Source organism: Apteryx mantelli, chromosome 8 (genome assembly GCF_036417845.1).
Source record: "Apteryx mantelli isolate bAptMan1 chromosome 8, bAptMan1.hap1, whole genome shotgun sequence".
NCBI classification, from domain to species: domain Eukaryota; kingdom Metazoa; phylum Chordata; class Aves; order Apterygiformes; family Apterygidae; genus Apteryx; species Apteryx mantelli.
In genome coordinates, this window is record NC_089985.1 from 42,557,700 (window position 1) to 42,576,834 (window position 19,135).

Consider the following 19,135-nt stretch of genomic DNA (forward strand, 5'->3'; position numbering starts at 1 on the left):
TTAAAGGAAACATGCAATTAAATAGAAACTATACTTTTAGATGCCATTTTGCTTGCAATTTTTCATATAGAATTTAATTTCTTCAATAAAACCATTCTAATAAACTATGCTGTATCATAGAATAACTGTAAGGTTCAATAGTAGTGAAATTAAATTAAATTTATTGCATGACTTGTTTTTTTTTTTAATTTTTCTTCCTGGTTCTAGAGAGTCGTTTATGTTCCTGTTTGTTTCCTTGTTTTTGTTTTCATAGGAATCATTTGATAAATGTCTACAGTCTGCGAGAAGAGCTTCTGCTCAGACTTCTCATCCTACTACATCCGAATACTACCTCCTTCCTCTGTCCTTGGCAAGTCGCTTGGGCCCAAATTAAAAACATACCCCTTTTTAGGGTCTCTAATTCTCTGTGCCCCTATCTCTACATTCTAACTTTACAGTCCCATTTTAAGCAGCAGTACAGTTTTCCCTGACCTCAGCTGAAATCTGAGGAAGCTTCTCTCTTCTGAAAACCGTGTTAAGCCCACACATTTTTAAGGCATACAAAAGTAATGCTGTCACACTTTCGAAAATAGAAAAAGCAAAGCCTGCTCCCAGCGAAACTTAGCGCAAAGCTCCCAGGGACAGGGTGTTTGTGCTTACCAGACGGAGAGATATGTCTCCAAGAAATGGAAGGCTCTGGCTTCCCCGTGGCCAAGCACACAAGCGTAATGTTGCTTCCTTCGTTCACAACGAGGTCATTTGAAATACGAAATATCTTCGGGGAAACTGAAATGAAACAATGAGAAACTTGTAATGGAAAGCTGCTGAATCAGTTCAGTTCCATCAAACCACACATATCTGAGGAGAGTTCTGACATACACAGTGTCATTATCCAAAAAAAAAAAAAAAAAAGCAGTTTAAATGAAACTCTGCAAATGAGCAAAAAAAGGGACATTCTCCTTGTTTAGATGCAACCACAGCTATTTCTATTACGATTGCAGGAACAGTCCACGGATTCGAAATGAGAAAGACAGCAGCAATTTCCTCCATTTTATGGTATTGCTATTTAGTTCCTGGCAAACTGCTACTGATGCTTTTGCTTAATTAAGAGAAGCTTGAGCTTGCTTCTGATAGTTTGAAATGAAGATCAAATTAAAATTTTCTTGTACTTTGAAAAATAACAATGCCCATTCCATCTACTCCGTACGTGCTTAAGAGAGCCATAGCTGTTCACGGTGAAGACTAAAATACATTCATCTCTGTCGCTTTGCATTTCTTATCAACACAGTTAAGTAAAAAACGGCTGGACTTTTTTCTTTCTTTTGTGTCATCAGCAAAATTCTAAACTAAATTCCATTTTCTGTAATATTTAGAAAATAATAAGACTTCGGCTGGGTAACAGAGACCATCACGGCATAAGATGACACAGTCCCAAGTGGATGGAAAATAATGGAAAGCAGTAGGTGCCCTACCCTTAAGGGAAGGCTTTATTTTTTGTAGTATTACAAAATGAATCAAGGCAGGAATTTGGGACTTCAGAATGGATCTTCAATTTTCAGTATTTCATTACATATTTGATTATTACGGTTGATATACAGACGAAATAAGAGCAGTAACAACAGCATACCATAGCACACCCTCTTGGTGTCTGCGAAAAGCACTTTTCTTTGTCTCTATCTGGAAGGGACAAAAGCGCCAAAGGTGCAGATGCTACATGTGGGTGTTACAGAACCTTCTGTAACGGCCATTTGAAAATAAAACCATTCTGCAAAGTAAAAGGGTATCAATGGAAGAAAAAAAACCCCCACGTTCACGATCTTCCCGTTTCCTCACCCCACACTCTGCTCCCCAGCCGGAACGTGACGCCCCTGGATGCCGCGGCAGTGCCTCGCCGCTTTGCTCCAGTTTGTCACCCCGTAACCTAAAAACCATCACCTGAACCCAAACACCGTTGCGACAATTCAATCAACTGATCAGTCTCTGGGATATTTTATTAATACCTCCTCAATGCACTTCAAAAAGTACAGAGTTTTTTTCCGTGCTTTTTCAGAAATAGCCAACGGCAGTGGCGAGGAACGCAAGTTGTCTTTGACAGATTAAACTCTAGGTTCCATCAAGAGCGAAGGGTGAAAGTGGGAAAACGGGCAGTCGTGCACGCGTGTACTGTAGCGGCACAGCAGCAGCCGCAGCTCAGAGCGCGGTTGTACGACACACGTAAAGGCCGTACGCGTGTGCCGCAGTCCTGCGCTGGTACCTCGCCTGCAGCGCTCCGCACGGGCCCTCGCCGGCGACGCTTCTGGGGCGGACACCGACGGCTGCGTGAGGCAGACTCTGCAGAAAGCTCACCAACAGCTACGGCTGCACAAACCCACAGGGCAGGAGCAGATTTTTCTGAACTACTACATCTCATTACTGGTAAGCGGTTTATATTTAAAGTTGTTAGACAGCTATTAACTATTTACTATTCACATAGTCCTCTGGGAATAAGAGGGCATAATTTCTTAGGATGGGAACAACTGCCTCCCACCGCACCTGTTTTTCCCGCAGTTTACGCTGACTCAATTTGACTTTAATCAAGGGGGAAAGCAACCTGACCGGAGAGGCCGCACGCTGCCGGGGGGGGGGAGCGCGAGGAGCCCGCAGGCCCTCACCACCGGGCAGCGGAGCACTGCTGCAAGGAAACGCAAGCGGTGGCCGAGCGCGCCCAGCGCCGAGGAGAACCGGCCCCGCGCGGTGCGGATCAGGCCCCAAATACAGCTCATCAACTGTATAGCATGTATATACGCTTACGAGGGCTGTATTTATTTCCCTTCCAATTGTATAAATCTAGTATACAATCTATTATCAAAAAATTAAATATTATCCTTACTTTATCATTTTAAAGCCTTCAACAGCATTGCTCTAAATTCATTTAGTGACATGTATTAAGTGATTCTGGTCAAATATATCAATGAAATTTGCAGAGAACTAGAAGTGGTAGAAATAACCTTGCCCAGCTTCTTTGCCACAAGAACTGGCACAAGATGCAAAAACACAAATAGATCAATTTTGAAGTCTCATGCAGGCTTCCAGGACAGCAAGTGGGTAGGCAATTTATTGAATCAGGACACAGATACAATGCACAGAACCACTCACATCTTTGAAAAACTACACTTTTCTTGCTATTGCACTACCTGCAAAGCTCCAGAATAAGCATACAGTCCTGCTTTAACAATATTCACTAGAATTATCTCAAAAGAAGATTTTATCTGCGATTTAAAATTTAAGAGCAATCCATTGTCAGATGACAACATATTCTCACTCTCTAGCTTTGTACCCTTAGTTTCACTGCTTATCTTTGATGTGAAAAATATTTGGTAAATATTTTTTTGCTAAGTGCAGACCCTTGTATGACTTATGCAGAGGAACACATGAGCTACATCATCTCTACTGATGGCAACCTTTTCGCTATACAACTGCAAAGTTCAAAGAACCTGCAAAGTGCTTTTCCAGGGCCTATTCCTGAATATCCAATTTCCATTGAAGACTTTTTCTACCACTCACATGTTTTTTGACTTATGCATGTGGTTATAACCAACTCAAATCAACACTGTGCATGCAAAATAAAATACAAGTAAATAACGTTCACAAATTTCAGCGTGCTCGGTGTGAATGCAAACGTGGCGAGATGCCTACCCCGAGGCGCTATGGCTGCAACCACTTCTGAAATAGCCTACCTAGAATTATTTTTCATGTTTGTCTTCTGTTTATTAAAAAGGTTGCCTGTCACCCAAATGAGTTTGTTGAATCGATTCAAGTTCTTCCACACAAATTCAGAGATAGCATCACTGTAAATATTATAAATTAAGGTTCTCACAGTGCACACTCTATAATATAAAATATGCTCCTGCAGATATACTGCATTTAAGGCCTCAGCACTTCACCTTGTGATTCCACGGGTGATCCGTTCTCTCATCAGCCACGGGAAATTGGGTGCTAATTATTACGTGGACCAATGACAGCCAACACCACTGCAGGAGCCGTTAGCCCTGGTCGCCGGTTGAAGCAGCAGCTACAGCAGAGATTTGTGGTGGCTTGAAGATTTCAGTCCTGTCTTAGATTTAAAATATTCTTAATTGAACAGATGTTTAGCTCTTAACGCTGGATGCCACCAATGCCTCCGCGCTTTCGGAGCCCTCCAGCAGCACGTGCTCCCCAGGCCTTTTGCCGCCCAGCCGCTGCCAGCCCTTGAGCCACGCAAACGGGCTGGGGTCAGACAGGACTTGAGAGAAGCTGGAAATTCTCAGCTCTTGCAGGTGGCTATGCGTTTGTGAGCAAAGAAAATTAAAAGCTTGCACAGCGTATTTTTAATTAGCAGAGAAACATTGTCTGGAGGGAAAACAAAGGTCTGGGGAAGGCTGGAGCTTTCCCACTTCCTGTAAAAGCGAAGTTCAGTATCACTCTCCTTTGAAGTTCAGAGAGGTTTCCACATTTCCACTGAAACAGAAACACACTTTGGAATTTGCCAGAATCTACCTCTCAAAGGCAACGACCCACAGTTTCCTGAGTGCACTTAACGGCCTGAAAAAGCATGCATTCATTTCCGAGCATTTTCAGGATCTCAAACATACGGAAGAGTTATTTCCACGTAAAAGGATAATTTATTATATTTCTGCGTAGATCCCCGCAATGAACCCATTACTCAAATCCATTCTGCAAAAGCCTCCGCGCCCTGCGAGACCTGGACAGCTGCTCCCACATGAGCTGCTGGAGAGGGATCATATCATCTAAAACGTACACATCCATTTGACAGCAGAACATCATGAGTAATGTGGTAAATGCAGTGCTTTCATTCAGTTTACAGTACCTCAGAAAGATGTTTGTAAATCTGAGCGATGTATGTCTTTATCACTCAAGAAAAAACATGTTTCTAGAAGTTAAGCGAAGGAATCAAAAAACTCAGGAGTTCTTCTCCCAAGTCAATACGTACAAGTTAACTGACAGCAGCTCTCTGGAGCTGTGGGACTATCTTCCAGGTTAAATAACCATTACAGTGTAATATTTTCAACAGCAATGAAGCTTCTTGTTTGAGGTTCTGCACCTCTGGAAGGGGAAGAGGAGAGATTTGCTAGGGTTTATTTGTCACCGACCCCGCAGACAGGGATGGCTGCCGGCAGGTCCCTGGGCAGCAGGAACCCACCAGGGCGGCTCCAGGAGGCCTCCGGCCGCTCAGGCTGTGCCGCATCAGGGCGACGTCCAGGCTTCTCCTTCCTGGGCCCGGCACACGAAAACGGAGCGGTGAAATAGCTGGTCGATATATCCATTCGTTGTTCAGTACGCAGATTTTAGCGGACTGACTGATAAGAACAGATGAGAAACACGTTCACTTTAATTTCGGGGGAACGAAGGACTCTCAGCGCGCTCTAACCCTCAAATGCGTCTTCGGCGGAGACCGCCACTGGAGCGGCACGGGGGACCGAACGCCGGTAGGAAAGCCGGATTATATATGCAATTGTAATCAGATTTCCAAACAGAAAGGGCACTGACAGCCCCACCATCGACGGGCACCTGGAGCGGACGAAGTGCCTTTCCTTCGGCGCACGCGGATGGATGGCTCCTGCCCTCCGCTCGCACCGCGGGCGCTGCCCCGGCCCCGGCGGTGGGGTCCCTGCCGCCTGCCATGTCACTGCACCCCCGCTCCCCATCTCGCCCGCTCCTTCCCAAGTGCCAGCGTCTCCCCTCCCGGCCGCCGGCTCTCTCCTCTCCTCTCCCCTGCCCCGGTCTCCTCTCCAGGTTATCTAGCAGGCAGCGACCGCCACGGGCCAAAACTTGCTTTCCCTCCTCATCCCTGCTGAGAAAAACGGGGCAATAACTTTTTTGTTGGCCTCCTAGACAATTCTGAAGAAATAAGGAGAAGGAATAAGAAAAACAAGCTGAATTTGTATTTCACTTATCACTGGAAAAGATGTTCACATGGAAATATCTGACATGAAGAAAAAGTAATGAAAAACCTCAACTGGGTTTGAAACCCCAGTGGGATATAAAATGAAAATTTGTAATAGTAAAGTAGAAACAAAACTTATCTCAATAAAAAGCAGTGTTCTGCTTTGACTTTACTGTGAAGTGTTTTGCCTATGTTGTTCAAAAGCCAAATCTATAGGAGTTTGTAAAATATTTTAATTTTGATAAAACCGTATTTTCTAATGGCAAACATTTTGAAAATACCTTCCCAGTGATGCGAGCCATGGTTAAGAAGCACAAAGTGAACAAATGTGAACAAATGGAGCAGTACAAAGAGATCGGGGACCCTGTGGCCGGAGGGGCCCCGGGATCCCTCTCGTGGCGCTCCGGGCTTGCTGGCTAGAGAGGCTTTCCCAGCAGCTGGACGGAAGCACCGGCTGCAGAAAGCTGTCGCGTCTTATCGTGGAAATTCCAGGTGATGCTTATACTACCGCATCTGGTGAGCGCTGCCAGCGATTAAACACCCCCTCGCTGCTGGGAAACGCATCTTATTTCAAAATTGCATTTCACTAAATTCAGCTTTCAGAAATCAGATCTTATTATGTTTTTGTCTGCAAGACTGAGCATTCCTCACACTATCAAGGATCTTTTCTACGGCTAAGGACCTGTACAACACGATAAGTCACCTCGTCATCTTTCTCTTTAGATGATTTGAACATCACAAGCTTAATTTTTGTAGGACTTCCTAGATAATATTTGTTTCTCTCTTTTGAGGATTATCTGAATCATCCTGAAATGCAAGCAGTGGAAGGAGGCATAATAGCCTAGCAAGAGCCCATCCTCACCAACGCCACGTGCAGAGGCATCGCAGCTGTGTTTCCTCTTTCCCATGCTGTTATCATCCGCGCTGTCACCCACGTTATCCTTTCAGCTACCGCAGCGGTCAGCTGAGTGGAGGGTGGAGGGAACCCAAGGCGGGCAGGAATGGCTGGCTACACCGAGCCACTTTGTTGTTAAAAATATCACTTACTTATGTTACTAGAACAACATAACTACCCGCAGGTCCCTGCTGGTCCCCATCATACATCCACCTGTGACCGCCTCATGAGCAGTATTACGAGAACCTTTTCTTAATTCCTCCAAAGTGCTATATATTACATAATTGCATTGTATATATAAAAACATATACTGTATATTACTATACACACACATACATTATATAATTATATATATTGTAATATGGCATGTTTTGCCAATAAAAGCTGTCTCAAACCTCAAAGAGGGAGAGGAGCAGCATTTCCTTGGAATCCCAGGGAGACGGCCACCCAGGGGGAAACGCAGGCTCTCCCAGCGCCTGCTGCAGAAGGGACCTGCTTGCCTCACTTAATTGCACGCTCCGGGATATTTTATGGCAGCGCTGCTAAGACCAGCAAACCCTAAACGTCACCCGTGGCTTGCAGGGCTTGGCGACTCTGGCTTGCTGTACCCGGTGGTGCCGCACAGCCAGGGTAAAGAGCCGAGCTTGCTCCCAGATCTTACCTTGCAGGGGAACGGAGAGCCGCTGATCGGGACTCCCCCAGCATGGCAAGGGCTCCATCCGGACGTCAAACGTCATCCAATTCTCGCCAAAGAAGCCGCGCTGCTGCAGCAGCTGCTGCCAGAGGAGAAAGCCATGCCGCTGAGCAAGGAGAGCGGCACAGCCAGGGAATGCTGCAGGGAATACTGCAGGAACACTGCAGACCCGGCCCGGCAGGGGCCCGACACCCACAGCCCCCAAAGGCAGCCCCCGCAGAGCCATGGACCCCAGTGGCTAGCCCACCACCCAGGCCAGCACCGTGCCGTGTGGCGACAGCCCTCCCGGCTGCTGGGGGAACGAGGCCCAGCTGGGAGGGGGAGCCACGTTAACACCCCCACCCGCACAGCTGAACCGGGTGAAGCACTCAGCTCCCCCACATCAAATCTCCCCACGGGCAGCTGGCAAGGAGGGCTTTCCCACCTGGCTCTTTAACGCAACGAAGACAGTGACTTTGTCTGACAAGGTCTGCTACCCCCGCAACCTGACTGACTGACATTAATAAGAATTTAGTCTCTGGCTGACAGTGTATTTCAGCTTGTACTTGTTCCCAGAGCCCAGAGTTACGTGTGCCGTCATTTCATATGGGATTGACACCCGGGCTTTAGCTCTTTGTCATTCCTCATTTCTCCTTTCCAAGGGCTGGAGTTACGTTCCCAGTTAGGCTCATGCATGCGTAAGCGATGCAGCACAGTAAAGCTTACTGGTGCAGTGGGAAAGGACTGCAGAGCAGAGCAGAGCAGAGATGCTTTTTCAGTTGCTGTTGCTTCTGCAGCATGAGAAAGGACGTCTTATTTTCACCATAACTTGGAATTATCAAGTAAAAAATGGGGGCCTCAGCCTAAGTGCACCCGTCTTGCTTCGTGAAGCAAGCGCTGCCGTGCTGAGCTCCCTGCGGGGAAGCGCGGTCCGGCACAGCCCAGGCCACGGCAGCGTAGCTTGTGGGACACGTAGCCGAGTTCCTTCAGAAAGGCTGCACAGGCAAAGGTGATGGCAAGTTAGAAACTGTTTTTTATAGTAACATATTAAATCATATTGTAGCCAACTCCCTTTTCTAATTATAATGTAATCAATCTCCTCATATATAAAATATAGCCAATCCTCACAGTACATATAAAAAGCATGAGAAAAATTGGATTACAAATATAGAAGTGTTACACCTGGGAGTCTGGAAAGAGATACTGAGAATCTAAGGAATCGCCTGCTTAATCCCTCCCAGGTGCTGTAAGTACATCTTTTGCACTTACATTGCCTTAGCTGAATCCCCGTATGCTTTGCTTTTCAATAAAGAAAGACTCGTTTGGTGAAAGACAAGTATTTTATAGCCTCTTTTCCAATACCTCTAAGTCAAGTTCTTCACCCCAGAGCTGGGCTGCAGACCCCACCTCTCCGTATGCAGTGAGAAGCAGTTCTTTCCTGACTGCAGTTTCCCAACAAAAAGCAGCAAACACGGCGGGTCGGGGGAGAGGAGGGCTGGCTGCGGCAGCCCCGCTCACCGCCTCTTTGGGACTGGAATTAATTCCTTAAGCGGTGCAAACAGCAACGGGCAAAGCGTTCGGTCACCAATTTTTCGAGCTCTCCTGCACGGCTACTGCAGGTCGGCTTCACCTTGTGTTTGAGCATCAAACGCCGTTAGGAGCAGAGCTACAGCGGAGGGCAGCGACGCAGCAAGCGCAAGGGACGCTACCAGCGAAGCAGCGCGTTGCGGCACGCCTCGGTCTGCCGTGGGTAAGGCTTCGCTTCTGCGGAGAGAGTATAACACATTCCTACCTCTGAAGTCCGAGAGGGCACAATCCTTCCCTCCTGCAGAAGTGCAAAAAGGCCCAAGCGGAGCAGCTGTGAGCAGCGCCTTCGCCTCGGCTAGGCAGCGCCGCCAGCCACCGGGGAGGACCCTGCGCCGGCCCCAGCACAGCTCCAGCCCCAGCTCCAGCCCCAGCCCCAGCTCCAGCCCCAATTCCAGCTCCAGCCCCAGCGCCAGGAGCGGTGACGGGCAAGGCGCCGCCTTCCTTCTCGCGGCACAGCCCTGGCAGATCCCTTCCTTTTTAGGGGTTTTCCCATACTGCTGCCTATAGCAATCGGCACCGACGCAATGCGACGGCTTTTGGCACTCCCCATGCACACAGAAGGAATCTTCTCCTTCAAGTAATATTGACTATTCCTGCCCACGATCCCCGAAGTTGGAGAGCTTCATCCGAAAGGCAAATCAACAGCCACAGCTCCCTCCTTCCCCTAGCTGTTTGGCCCCTGTAAGCCGTGAGTACGTGCGGGCCGTGCTAGCCGTGCTTGACTGCCCTCCATCCATTGTATCAACAGATACACAACAGCTATATATCATTTCTAATGTACAGGATTTTATGATAGTGTTTGTACTGTACATGAGACTACCGTCGAAACAAGTGAAGTCTGTTTTATTTTTATTAAGAGGACAGAAATTCTCTGGTGTAATGGTGTTTCCTACCCAGTGTAACACTCCACCACTCTTTCACCAGTATGAGACAGGCACAGTCACCCACCGGAAGGCCACTGTATTTCACTGCAATATCATAAAGACGCTCAGTGTAATTGTAACATTGTCCACGATAGTGCTTTTGTGACTGATTTTATTATTTGTGTTTATATCTCAGTGAACAACTTTTCCCCTAGTCCTGTCTGACGATCTATTACAAAGCTAGAGCTGAGCCTTAAATATATATAAAAAAAGAAGAAAACCCAAGCAGGAAGCTCTGTGACTACAGCATGTTATTTGAGCCCTATTCTTATACCTAGTGGTTTTCTGTAGTTAGTGTAATACAAAATATAGAAGATGTTGTCCTTGCCTCAAGGGACACATCTAGTTGGACAAATACTCTTCAGATTTTGCTAAAGACTGGAAGGTCTGATCCAAAAGAAACCTGGATGCTTTTGTTTCTTTTTGAGAATAATCATCAGGAATTTTGCAGTATTTTTAAGGAAATATTTGGACTGTGACATGGTAGAAGATGGAGACTTTTCTGGACTTAAAGAGTGCAGAGATGAAAGCAGGAATCTGCAAGAAGAGCAACTGGAAGTGATGACTGGGTTGACTAATGCAAGAAGAGATAAGGAAAGATATAGTGTAAAGTTGTATGATGGATAGGAGAGTACATATATTACTTTGGAAGAAAATGTTAAATTTAACAAAGGAGATGGCAGGCAGATAAGGCATTTCAATAGGAAATGACATGACAAGCAGCAGGGAAAGAAGATGATTTAGCAGTAACATTTTAGATGGAACTGAGTTGAGTGAGGTGAGAAATGAGGTGGTTAAAGGGAGGAGGATAAAGTAAAGTGAGAAGTGACGAGGACATACATAGGGATTTTGGTAACAGGGATGAACAGGATGCATTCTAACATAACACTGAAACAGCAGGATGTGGTGACACAGCCCTCTGAGAAGGAATAAAGAATAAACAAACATGACAACCAGTTTTTGAGCCTGGCTGATGGAAAAGCCAGTGAAATTATCCATAGAAATGAAGAAGGGAGAAAGCAAATCAGGCAGAGATATGCAGGATCAGTTTTCATTATATTGAACTTGAGGTAGCTGAGGGAACATCTACCACTAGCTATTGAAGAGGCAGTAGGAGAATGAAGACTTAGCACAGGAGAAGACATATTTGATAGCTGAAAGCGATTGTAGCAGTGGACAAGAAAATCTTGTTTACGTGAGGAGAAATGAAACTGTGTGATGCCAGCAAGGAACAGAAGAAAAGAGGGCCAGAAACCAAGATGGTCCCTGAATGATTAAGATAGAAGGAAATATAAAGGCAAAGAGCACAAGTTAATGAAAGTTCACGTGAGAGTAAGGAAAAAGTGCAACTCCGAGAAACAAGAGTGCTTTGGATGTGATCAGAAACTCAGCACTGGGATTTTCGGTAAGACTGTTTCTGGAGTTCACTGGAAAAAGCAGATTCAGGAAGCTCATTATAAAGGCTGAAGAGAAGCATGTCAAGGGTGTAGCCAAAGGACATGGGTTTGAGAAGTGGGAAGACCCTGAACAGCTCTTAGATGGGCTCAGTTGGCAACCCTTGGGAAGGCAGAACCGACGGCGAACCCAAACACATACCAGTGAGAAGCAAGGTCACATACCTTGGATTTTGTCTAGGCAATGAATTCATAAAACCTCTCAGTCCGTGCACTACTTTCCCCGGGAAAGCGTGCAGAGGTGGGAAGCCGGGAAGGACTAGGTGCGCCCCTCCGGACTGCCCCGAGCGGAGCTGGAGCAGGAGCGCCGGAGGAGACATCTCCCAGGAGACAGCAACAACCGTGGAGGCGCAGGGGGGGCCGGGAGCAGCCGGGAAAAGGGTGCGAGGGGGGACACGTCCGACGCCTGGCGCACGGGAGCAAGACGCCGCAGGGCCCTGAGACATCGCTGTCCGCAGGCTGCTGTGACGCAAACGCAGTGGCAAAACCAGGCGTGTGCCTGAGGACCCGACGTGCTGTCAGAGACACTGGGAAGAACCAGCGCCCTTAGGTTCAACCAAAGGATACCAGCAGTCCTCGTGACGGGAATATCGTACGGGAAAGGTCTCGCCCGCGCCGCAGAGAATCTACGAGTTCTGCACGTGCCGCTTGGCTACCTGCAGTGCCCTGCACAGACGAAACTGGGATCTTTAACTAAGAAAAAACGCTTTGTTTTAGCGTGATATCTATAAAATAGAACTTCAGAAACATGAAATAAGAAAGAAAAGAAACAAAAGTGAAAGATGATTTTTAAACTGATACTGCGCCACATACTTAATTGGAATGACCCCAAATTTTTACTGTAGTAATGAAACAATAATTAACAACAGTTTAAAAGGAGAATTGTTTTCTATTATTTATATTAGTCTAGTTTATATAAAGGAGAACATTTTCCTATTCCTTGAAATCTGGTATTACTAATTTTGTTGGAAAAAAAAATCTGTATTTTTTAAAGTATTGTCTACTTGTGATACTGAAGAAATGGCTGGCGGTTTGAAGCTACCAGTACAAACATGCAAAGAAAGCTCAGAAATACTTGGAAAGTGCTTGTAAAGTGTTCTGGTAATTGCAGGCAGGGAAGAAAGTAATTTTTACATTAATCTTAAAAAATATATTTGGAAATTTTAATTTTAATTTATTTTTTAATTTTAATTTTTAGATTTTAAATCTTTTCAAATAGTGAAGCTAAAATTTCAATGTCAGCAGTTTTCATCATCTAGGTGTCAGAACCAGAATCTTATGTTTGATTATTTTCTATTTATTATTTTCATTTTGAAAGACAATACTTAACGTGATTTCCTCTTAAGTACATGCCTCATTTATTTTCTAATTGTTTGGGTTTTTCTTTCATCTAGGTTTTATAATTAAATAAAATTAAAATTAAATTAAATTAAAAAAATTAAATAAAATTTAGTAGAAAATGTTGAAAAGTCTTACTACCATAAAATTGAACAAGTTGCACAATTTATGCATTTGCAAAATAGAATTAAACAATAAATTAATACAAGAATATATTAACTAAAATAACACACTCGTTACAACAAAAGGTTGTAAACAACTTTGTTTACAACAAAAGCTGTAAGTGAGTGTAGTGTAGGACATAAAATTCTGTAAAATTACATAAACTATACAATATGATATGATACTCATGAAAAACGGTAGGTGCTAATTATTCTCCTCTTTACTGAGTCTTAGAGATAATCCACTGAGATCACTAAAATCTGTGAAATTTATTAATTATTACTTGAGTATATGCATAATCACCAGTTTTAAGTCTTTTAATAAGACTTGAAAACATGTTTATTTTGCAAACATGCTTCAGCTAATCTGCTAAAGCAGATTTAGCATTAAGTACCTGCCAGGGTGAGCTCCTGGCCCAGATTAAATCAACTTTAAAGCTGCCATTCACGTCAGCAGCCGCCGTCTTTCGCCCATCCCACACAGCAACTGCAAAGGTCGGGAGAAGCTGGCACGGAGGAACTAATAAACACGGATGCAGGACACGGAGAGATGAAACGCGTAAGAAGCGCGATGCTAAGCACAGATGAGGGATGGCCTAAACTCACAACTCCATGTTTTACCGGGCTCCAGGAGGAGGAGAGCTCCGCAGTGATCCGGTGCCGAGGCGCGCTGGCGGGACTGCGGGACGCCAGTGGGGAACGCAATCCAGACGAGGCTGCCGCTTTCCGGAGCTTCACCAGGCTGCAGGACAGCACGATCAAAATTGGAAAGGGCGAGCTTTTAGAGCTCCCCTTTTCTGCCTGCTAAGCGGCTGGTTTGCGCCTGAGCGCAGACGCGGGTGCCGCGCGCTTTCGCTGAGCCTGCGCCGGGCGAGCGCGGCTCTCGCGGAGGCTCCGGCCCCTGCCGCGGGCACCGGCCGCCGGCTCGGGGCGGCGGGATCGCCCCCTGGGCCACGTCCACGCCGAACCGCTGCTAGGTCAGCGCACCCGTCTGCTGCAACCCGGCCTTCCCAGCCTAAGATCTGGAGTGGTTCGGAACCAATTTCCCCTTTGAAAACTTTGGATAAACGGTGGCGGTGTAACGCGATGTGACTGCTCGGCTGCCTTTTCCTGTTTATTTCAGCAATTTTCCTCGGAGCAGCACAGAGCTTCCCCTCCGCGCTCGTATGCACCCTCACGGAAACGCGGCAGAGCTTGCACGCAGTGGAAGGGTCAGAGTGGAAAAACGAGCCGAAGCGGAACAAAGCCGGGAGAGAGCTGCAGAGCCGGCCGAGGCGGGAGCAGGAAGGCTCCCGGACACGTCCGACCGCTCTGGAGACGGAACGATCCCCACCGACCGCGAGTACGAAGGCTAAAACCGTGCGCGCTGCGGGCAGGGCCGGGACGCCGCGGGGCGGGGAAGCTGCCGAGCGGCGCGGCGTGGCGTGGTGCCCGCTCCGGCGGGCTCTCCAGCCCCGAGGCTGCGCGGCCGTCGGGCACCTCTTACAGCACGGCTCGAACCTGCCCTGCCGCCGCTGCTGCCGCCGCCGCCCTCCGCTCGCGCTCTGCTCCAACGGGACACGGCCAGGCACTCCGATGTGCAGCGTCTCCGCTCTAGGGGCGCTTTTATATTCCTCCTTAACATTAACTTTCTCCCTAATACGGTTAGGTGTAGAAGTCTGTCCTAACTGTATTTATTTAATTCCCACGATGACATCTTTTGCACATATGAAGAAATCTTCACTGCCTTTACAGCAAGCTAATGCTTTAATAATTATTGAGAATTTAATGTCAGCAAGTTACGTGGGCATCTGTTCAGCCGAGTTTAGAGCAAGGAGCGTTTCCAGTTAGCAGAAGGCGCAGTATCAGCGTGGGTGCCGTGTGCTTTCATCACGCCGAGCGCAGCGGCCGCCGGGCCCTCCGCCGCTACCGCACGGCCACGCGGGGCGGCACGGCGCGCGCCAGGACGCCCACGCTGGGGCCGCGGGCTGAGCAGGCTCGGCAGGACCCAGGCCTGCGAGCTGGGGATCGGGTTAACCATGTGCCCACACAGGAGGGAGGGGGTTTCCCTTAATATAAAGCCGATTCCCGCTTTGCACGGAAAAAAACCATTGGGCAGATCCCTTCTTGGGCTTTTTCTACAAGAAGGATGTTTTTTTCCAGACGCTTAGCAGCTCGCCCCCGCACAGCTGAAAAAGCAGCCGCTGCGCGTGGATGGGGAAATCGTACTGCACCTGCAACACCCGTCCGCCTGGGCTGCGCGGAGAGCCGCACGACGAGACGCCGCGCAGCAAAACGTGCCTTTGAGCTCGTGCGGGGCCTGCACGCAGCCACAGCGCGCAGATTGTACACCTTCGTTTCACACTGGAGCCCGATTTTAACTACGGAGCGCTGAGGTACCAAAGGGGAGACTTCACCGGGCGACTCAGCACCGACATCAGCGACGACAGGAAAGTTTCAAAAAAAGCTGAATAACGATCAGAGGTAAAATTGGCTTTCTAGTGCCTCATACACAAACCCTATTTGCTTCTAATGAACCGCACTGCTCAGACAAAGAAATATTTTAGAAGCATATTATGCTGAATTAACATTTTATGAAAACCAGTTCCAAGCAACAGCACTTTTGTCCATTAACACTTCTGCTCGTCCTTTTAAAACCGCACCGCCTATACTCAATAGAAATATCTCCACTTGTACAGAAATGCACTAAAAGTGGCAATGAAATGCTAGTACGGGTGGTTCCCCACAGCCTTAGCGGTGGTTTCATAGTCCACTTAAAAAAATGCAAGGTAAATAAATGTTCTTATGTAAAATTCCACTAATGGTAATAAAACGCAAATCTGCAGCAAAAGATTTTTCATTGTATTCTTTGTCTTAACGTGTATTCCGAGAAAGTTTCACCTTTATCAAATAAGTTTTTGTTGTCTAAATTAGTCTTTCGCAGAGGCCCACCGTCAACGGATACGGGAGCTGGCCAGGCTGGCGCAGACCCGCCAGCGCCCGCCGTCCCGCGAGCGGCAGGAGAGCAGCGCCGCGGGGGCCGGGCTGCTCGCCGGCAAACTACCGAGTAGCTTCTACGTAAGCAGCAAACTCCTAAAGGTATTGATAAAAGCCAACAGAGGAGATACCAGGCTGACCGGACAACGGAATTTCTGGGATAAAGATGAAAAGGTCTCAACTGACACAAAACCTACATTTTAAAATTTCAACCGGAACAAACATTTCAAAAAACATTTACAGGACCAAAAACTGCAGGATCATGAAAAAACCCCTCTGGTAACTTTTAAGCGTTATACTACCAGCCATATCAAATGTTAAATGCACTACAGCCAGCATTTGACCATTTTCTGTGAGTCAAAATAAATCAAAATAATAAAATCACAGCCAAACTTTTCTATATTATCTAAACAAATGAGAAAAATTAAATTATTATTTTCATTTTTGCTGATGAAATTTTAAGTGATACTAAACATTGCAGAAAAAGATTTACATTTCAATGAAGCTTCATTTTCTGTTTAGAAAGCAGTCTACTACATTGCTCTACTTAATTTTGATTAATTGGGAGGAAAAAATGCAGCAAATGAAGAAAACAGAGAAGCAAATGATAATTCAACCTCTCAGGTAGTCAGGCAGGCAATGCAACATCCACAGTGGGATTTTAATGTGGAAACATATTTTTGTGCAGTTTTAAATCTCTGCCGTCCCCTTCCTTCACACGTATGGATGAATGTGTTCCCTACAAGGTTTATGCAAATGACCAATAACTAGAAAATTTCAGAATTTTCTATTATTTCTTTTCTCCAATTTCTTGGGGAGGAGGAAGGAAGGCTTTAATATAAAATGTTGAGAACAGTTAAATGTTAAGAATAGTTATAATCAGCTTTAATAAGTGATTTGTCAACATTATATGGTATTATATTGGAACGTATCCCAAAAATGCTGTTTATCTGGTTGGTTTGGATTGTGTTTTGTTTAAAAATTTATCAAAGCTGCCACACGCTACAGCATTAAATAAATTAACCACCTTTGTTAGAAAGCGACCTCGGCATGGCACGAGGGACACAATATGCTTATTTCCCTTGGGCTGTTTAGAAGAGAGAGAGAGAAACGTTTCCCAAAGCAATTAAAACAACTGGTACGAGAATGAAGACCTGCAGAGTTTGAACAAGGCCTAATAGTGGGTTACTATAAAAGCAAGTGTGTAATAATAATGATAATAATAACAATCCTAATTTGATTCCATCCTGATGCCACTGGAGTAGAATTCATTGAGACCAGTTTATCTGTGTTGGTAAGAAAAGGCTCAAAACCTCACTCATAAGTGATAATAATTCTTGGTTGAAATCTCAAGGCTTTGAAGACAAATGAAATGGAGACACTCAGTATTTGTCATTATTAAGAAACCCATAGCTCTCTCCATAAAAGCCACGTTGTGAATGTTAGAATCCCGTCCAGATCATTTTTACATTTGAACTGCATTTCGTCTTTGTCCTTGAGTCACCCCCTTACTGTCACCTGCTATTTCTAATGTTACCTACTGCCCTGAATTGTTGTAGGAGGAAATGTCATTTGGGCTGCCGAAACGTCGCCACCTTCCACGAGTGGGTGAAACGGTTATTCATAAGGTACAAACCAGCCTGTAAATCACCCGGGACTCCTTCGCGATAATAAGAAATGCCACCTCAATGAAATTTGTCACCATCAGTAGTCAGAAAACGCTGAGCTGCACTCACGGCCAAAATCTGAAAGGCGACTTCCGAAGAGGATGGAATTACTATCTGCTTAGACTTCCTGCACCTCGTTATCCCGATTTTATGTTTCTCTCACAGAGCTCTGGCACGGGGGAGCAGCTACAGCTTTCCGACCCCACGAGCCTCTCAAGCAGCCGCCGGGGCAGCGCGGTGCCCGGCGCGAACGCAGGAGGTGCCGGAGCCGAGCTGATCTCCGGGTCGCTCCGCGCGTGATGCCCCGGCGCAGCACCAAGCGCACCGGTGGCTAACGGCAGCAGCAGGCCGGGTGGCCCTTCCGCAGCACGAGGCTGGAGACACGGCTCTCACCCAGACACATCACACGCTTGCTGAAGGACTGCAGGACAGTTTGACTAAACCAAGATTTTCCTAGTGCTCACCTTTGTACTATCTAATTTTTTTCCCCCGTGTATAATGATTTACACAGATTTTGTAGAATTTTCTGCATTTTTGCTGCTTTTAATTTCCAGTATTTCTAACTTCTAACTTTGAACATGTAAAATATTCTTGTTTTTTTTGGGAAAAGTTTATCCAAGACAAATATCTCGAGAAGTGTCAAGCCCAGAATCAGGCAAATAGCGTCCAGCGAGGCGTCGGAGCCGGCGCGCGCCTGCTGCGCAGCCCCCAGCTGCCCCGAGCACCACGGCAGCGCTCTCCCTCTCCCAGCAGCACCCGTCTGCCTTGGCGCATCCCGCTTCTTGCCCGGCGCTAGCGTATCGGGCACCGACGGCGAGGTCGGAGCAGGCCTCTGCCTCGGTTCCTCGCTCGTTCCCAAACGGACAGTGACGGGAGCACCAAAACTCTGCCCCGACACTGCCCGTTCGCCCAGCGCCACGTCCATCGGCCTGAGTCCTCTTACCGCTGGGGCAGCGAGACGACGGCACTGCAGCAAAAAGGATGCCACCTTCTAACTTTCGGTTACCATCAGTTTAAGCTCTGAGCCCAGCCCAGTTGGTCGCTTTGAAAATCAGTCCGGGTTCAACTTCTGCAGTGCTGCAAAGAAAGGCTAGAGAACCTCATGACCTGCGTTTGCTGGTGTAGGTACTGAAAAAAATAATTTGCTTTCTCTCTTCTACCAGAATAATTTATTACTTTGCTTTCTTAATATGCATATTGATTTCATTAACTTGTAAAATATCTAGAAATTATTAACATACATAAGAAATGGATTAGTTTTTCCTTTTGTGGCTTGAATCTAATAATTAGATTGCATAACAAATACAAAGAATAATTAAAATGTGTTTTATGTGTTACTGAAAGCAGCGATGAACTCCATTTGCCATTAATTGAGAGTTTATAGGACTTTTGTTTGCCATCATATCACACAGTATCTAGAATACCTTCCATTTTAGTAATGCTTCCATTTTCCAAAAGTTTTCATAAATTTTATCATAAGCACTTGCATGAAGACTTACTGTAAGAAAATCCTAATTCTTATTCTTTCGTTCTCTTACTCTTCCCATTTTAGTCAGAAA

General features: G+C 46.2%; 1 protein-coding gene across 2 annotated transcripts in view; it reads right to left on the reverse strand.

The window, feature by feature from the left end:
- The window catches only part of NEGR1 (neuronal growth regulator 1), a 311,487-nt gene that overhangs the window by 98,480 nt on the left and 193,872 nt on the right, over positions 1-19,135 (reverse strand). For both annotated transcript variants that reach the window (XM_067301402.1, XM_067301403.1), the window contains one exon: positions 640-765. In XM_067301402.1, the coding sequence (XP_067157503.1) occupies positions 640-765 (126 nt within the window). The remainder of the gene's footprint in view (positions 1-639; positions 766-19,135) is intronic.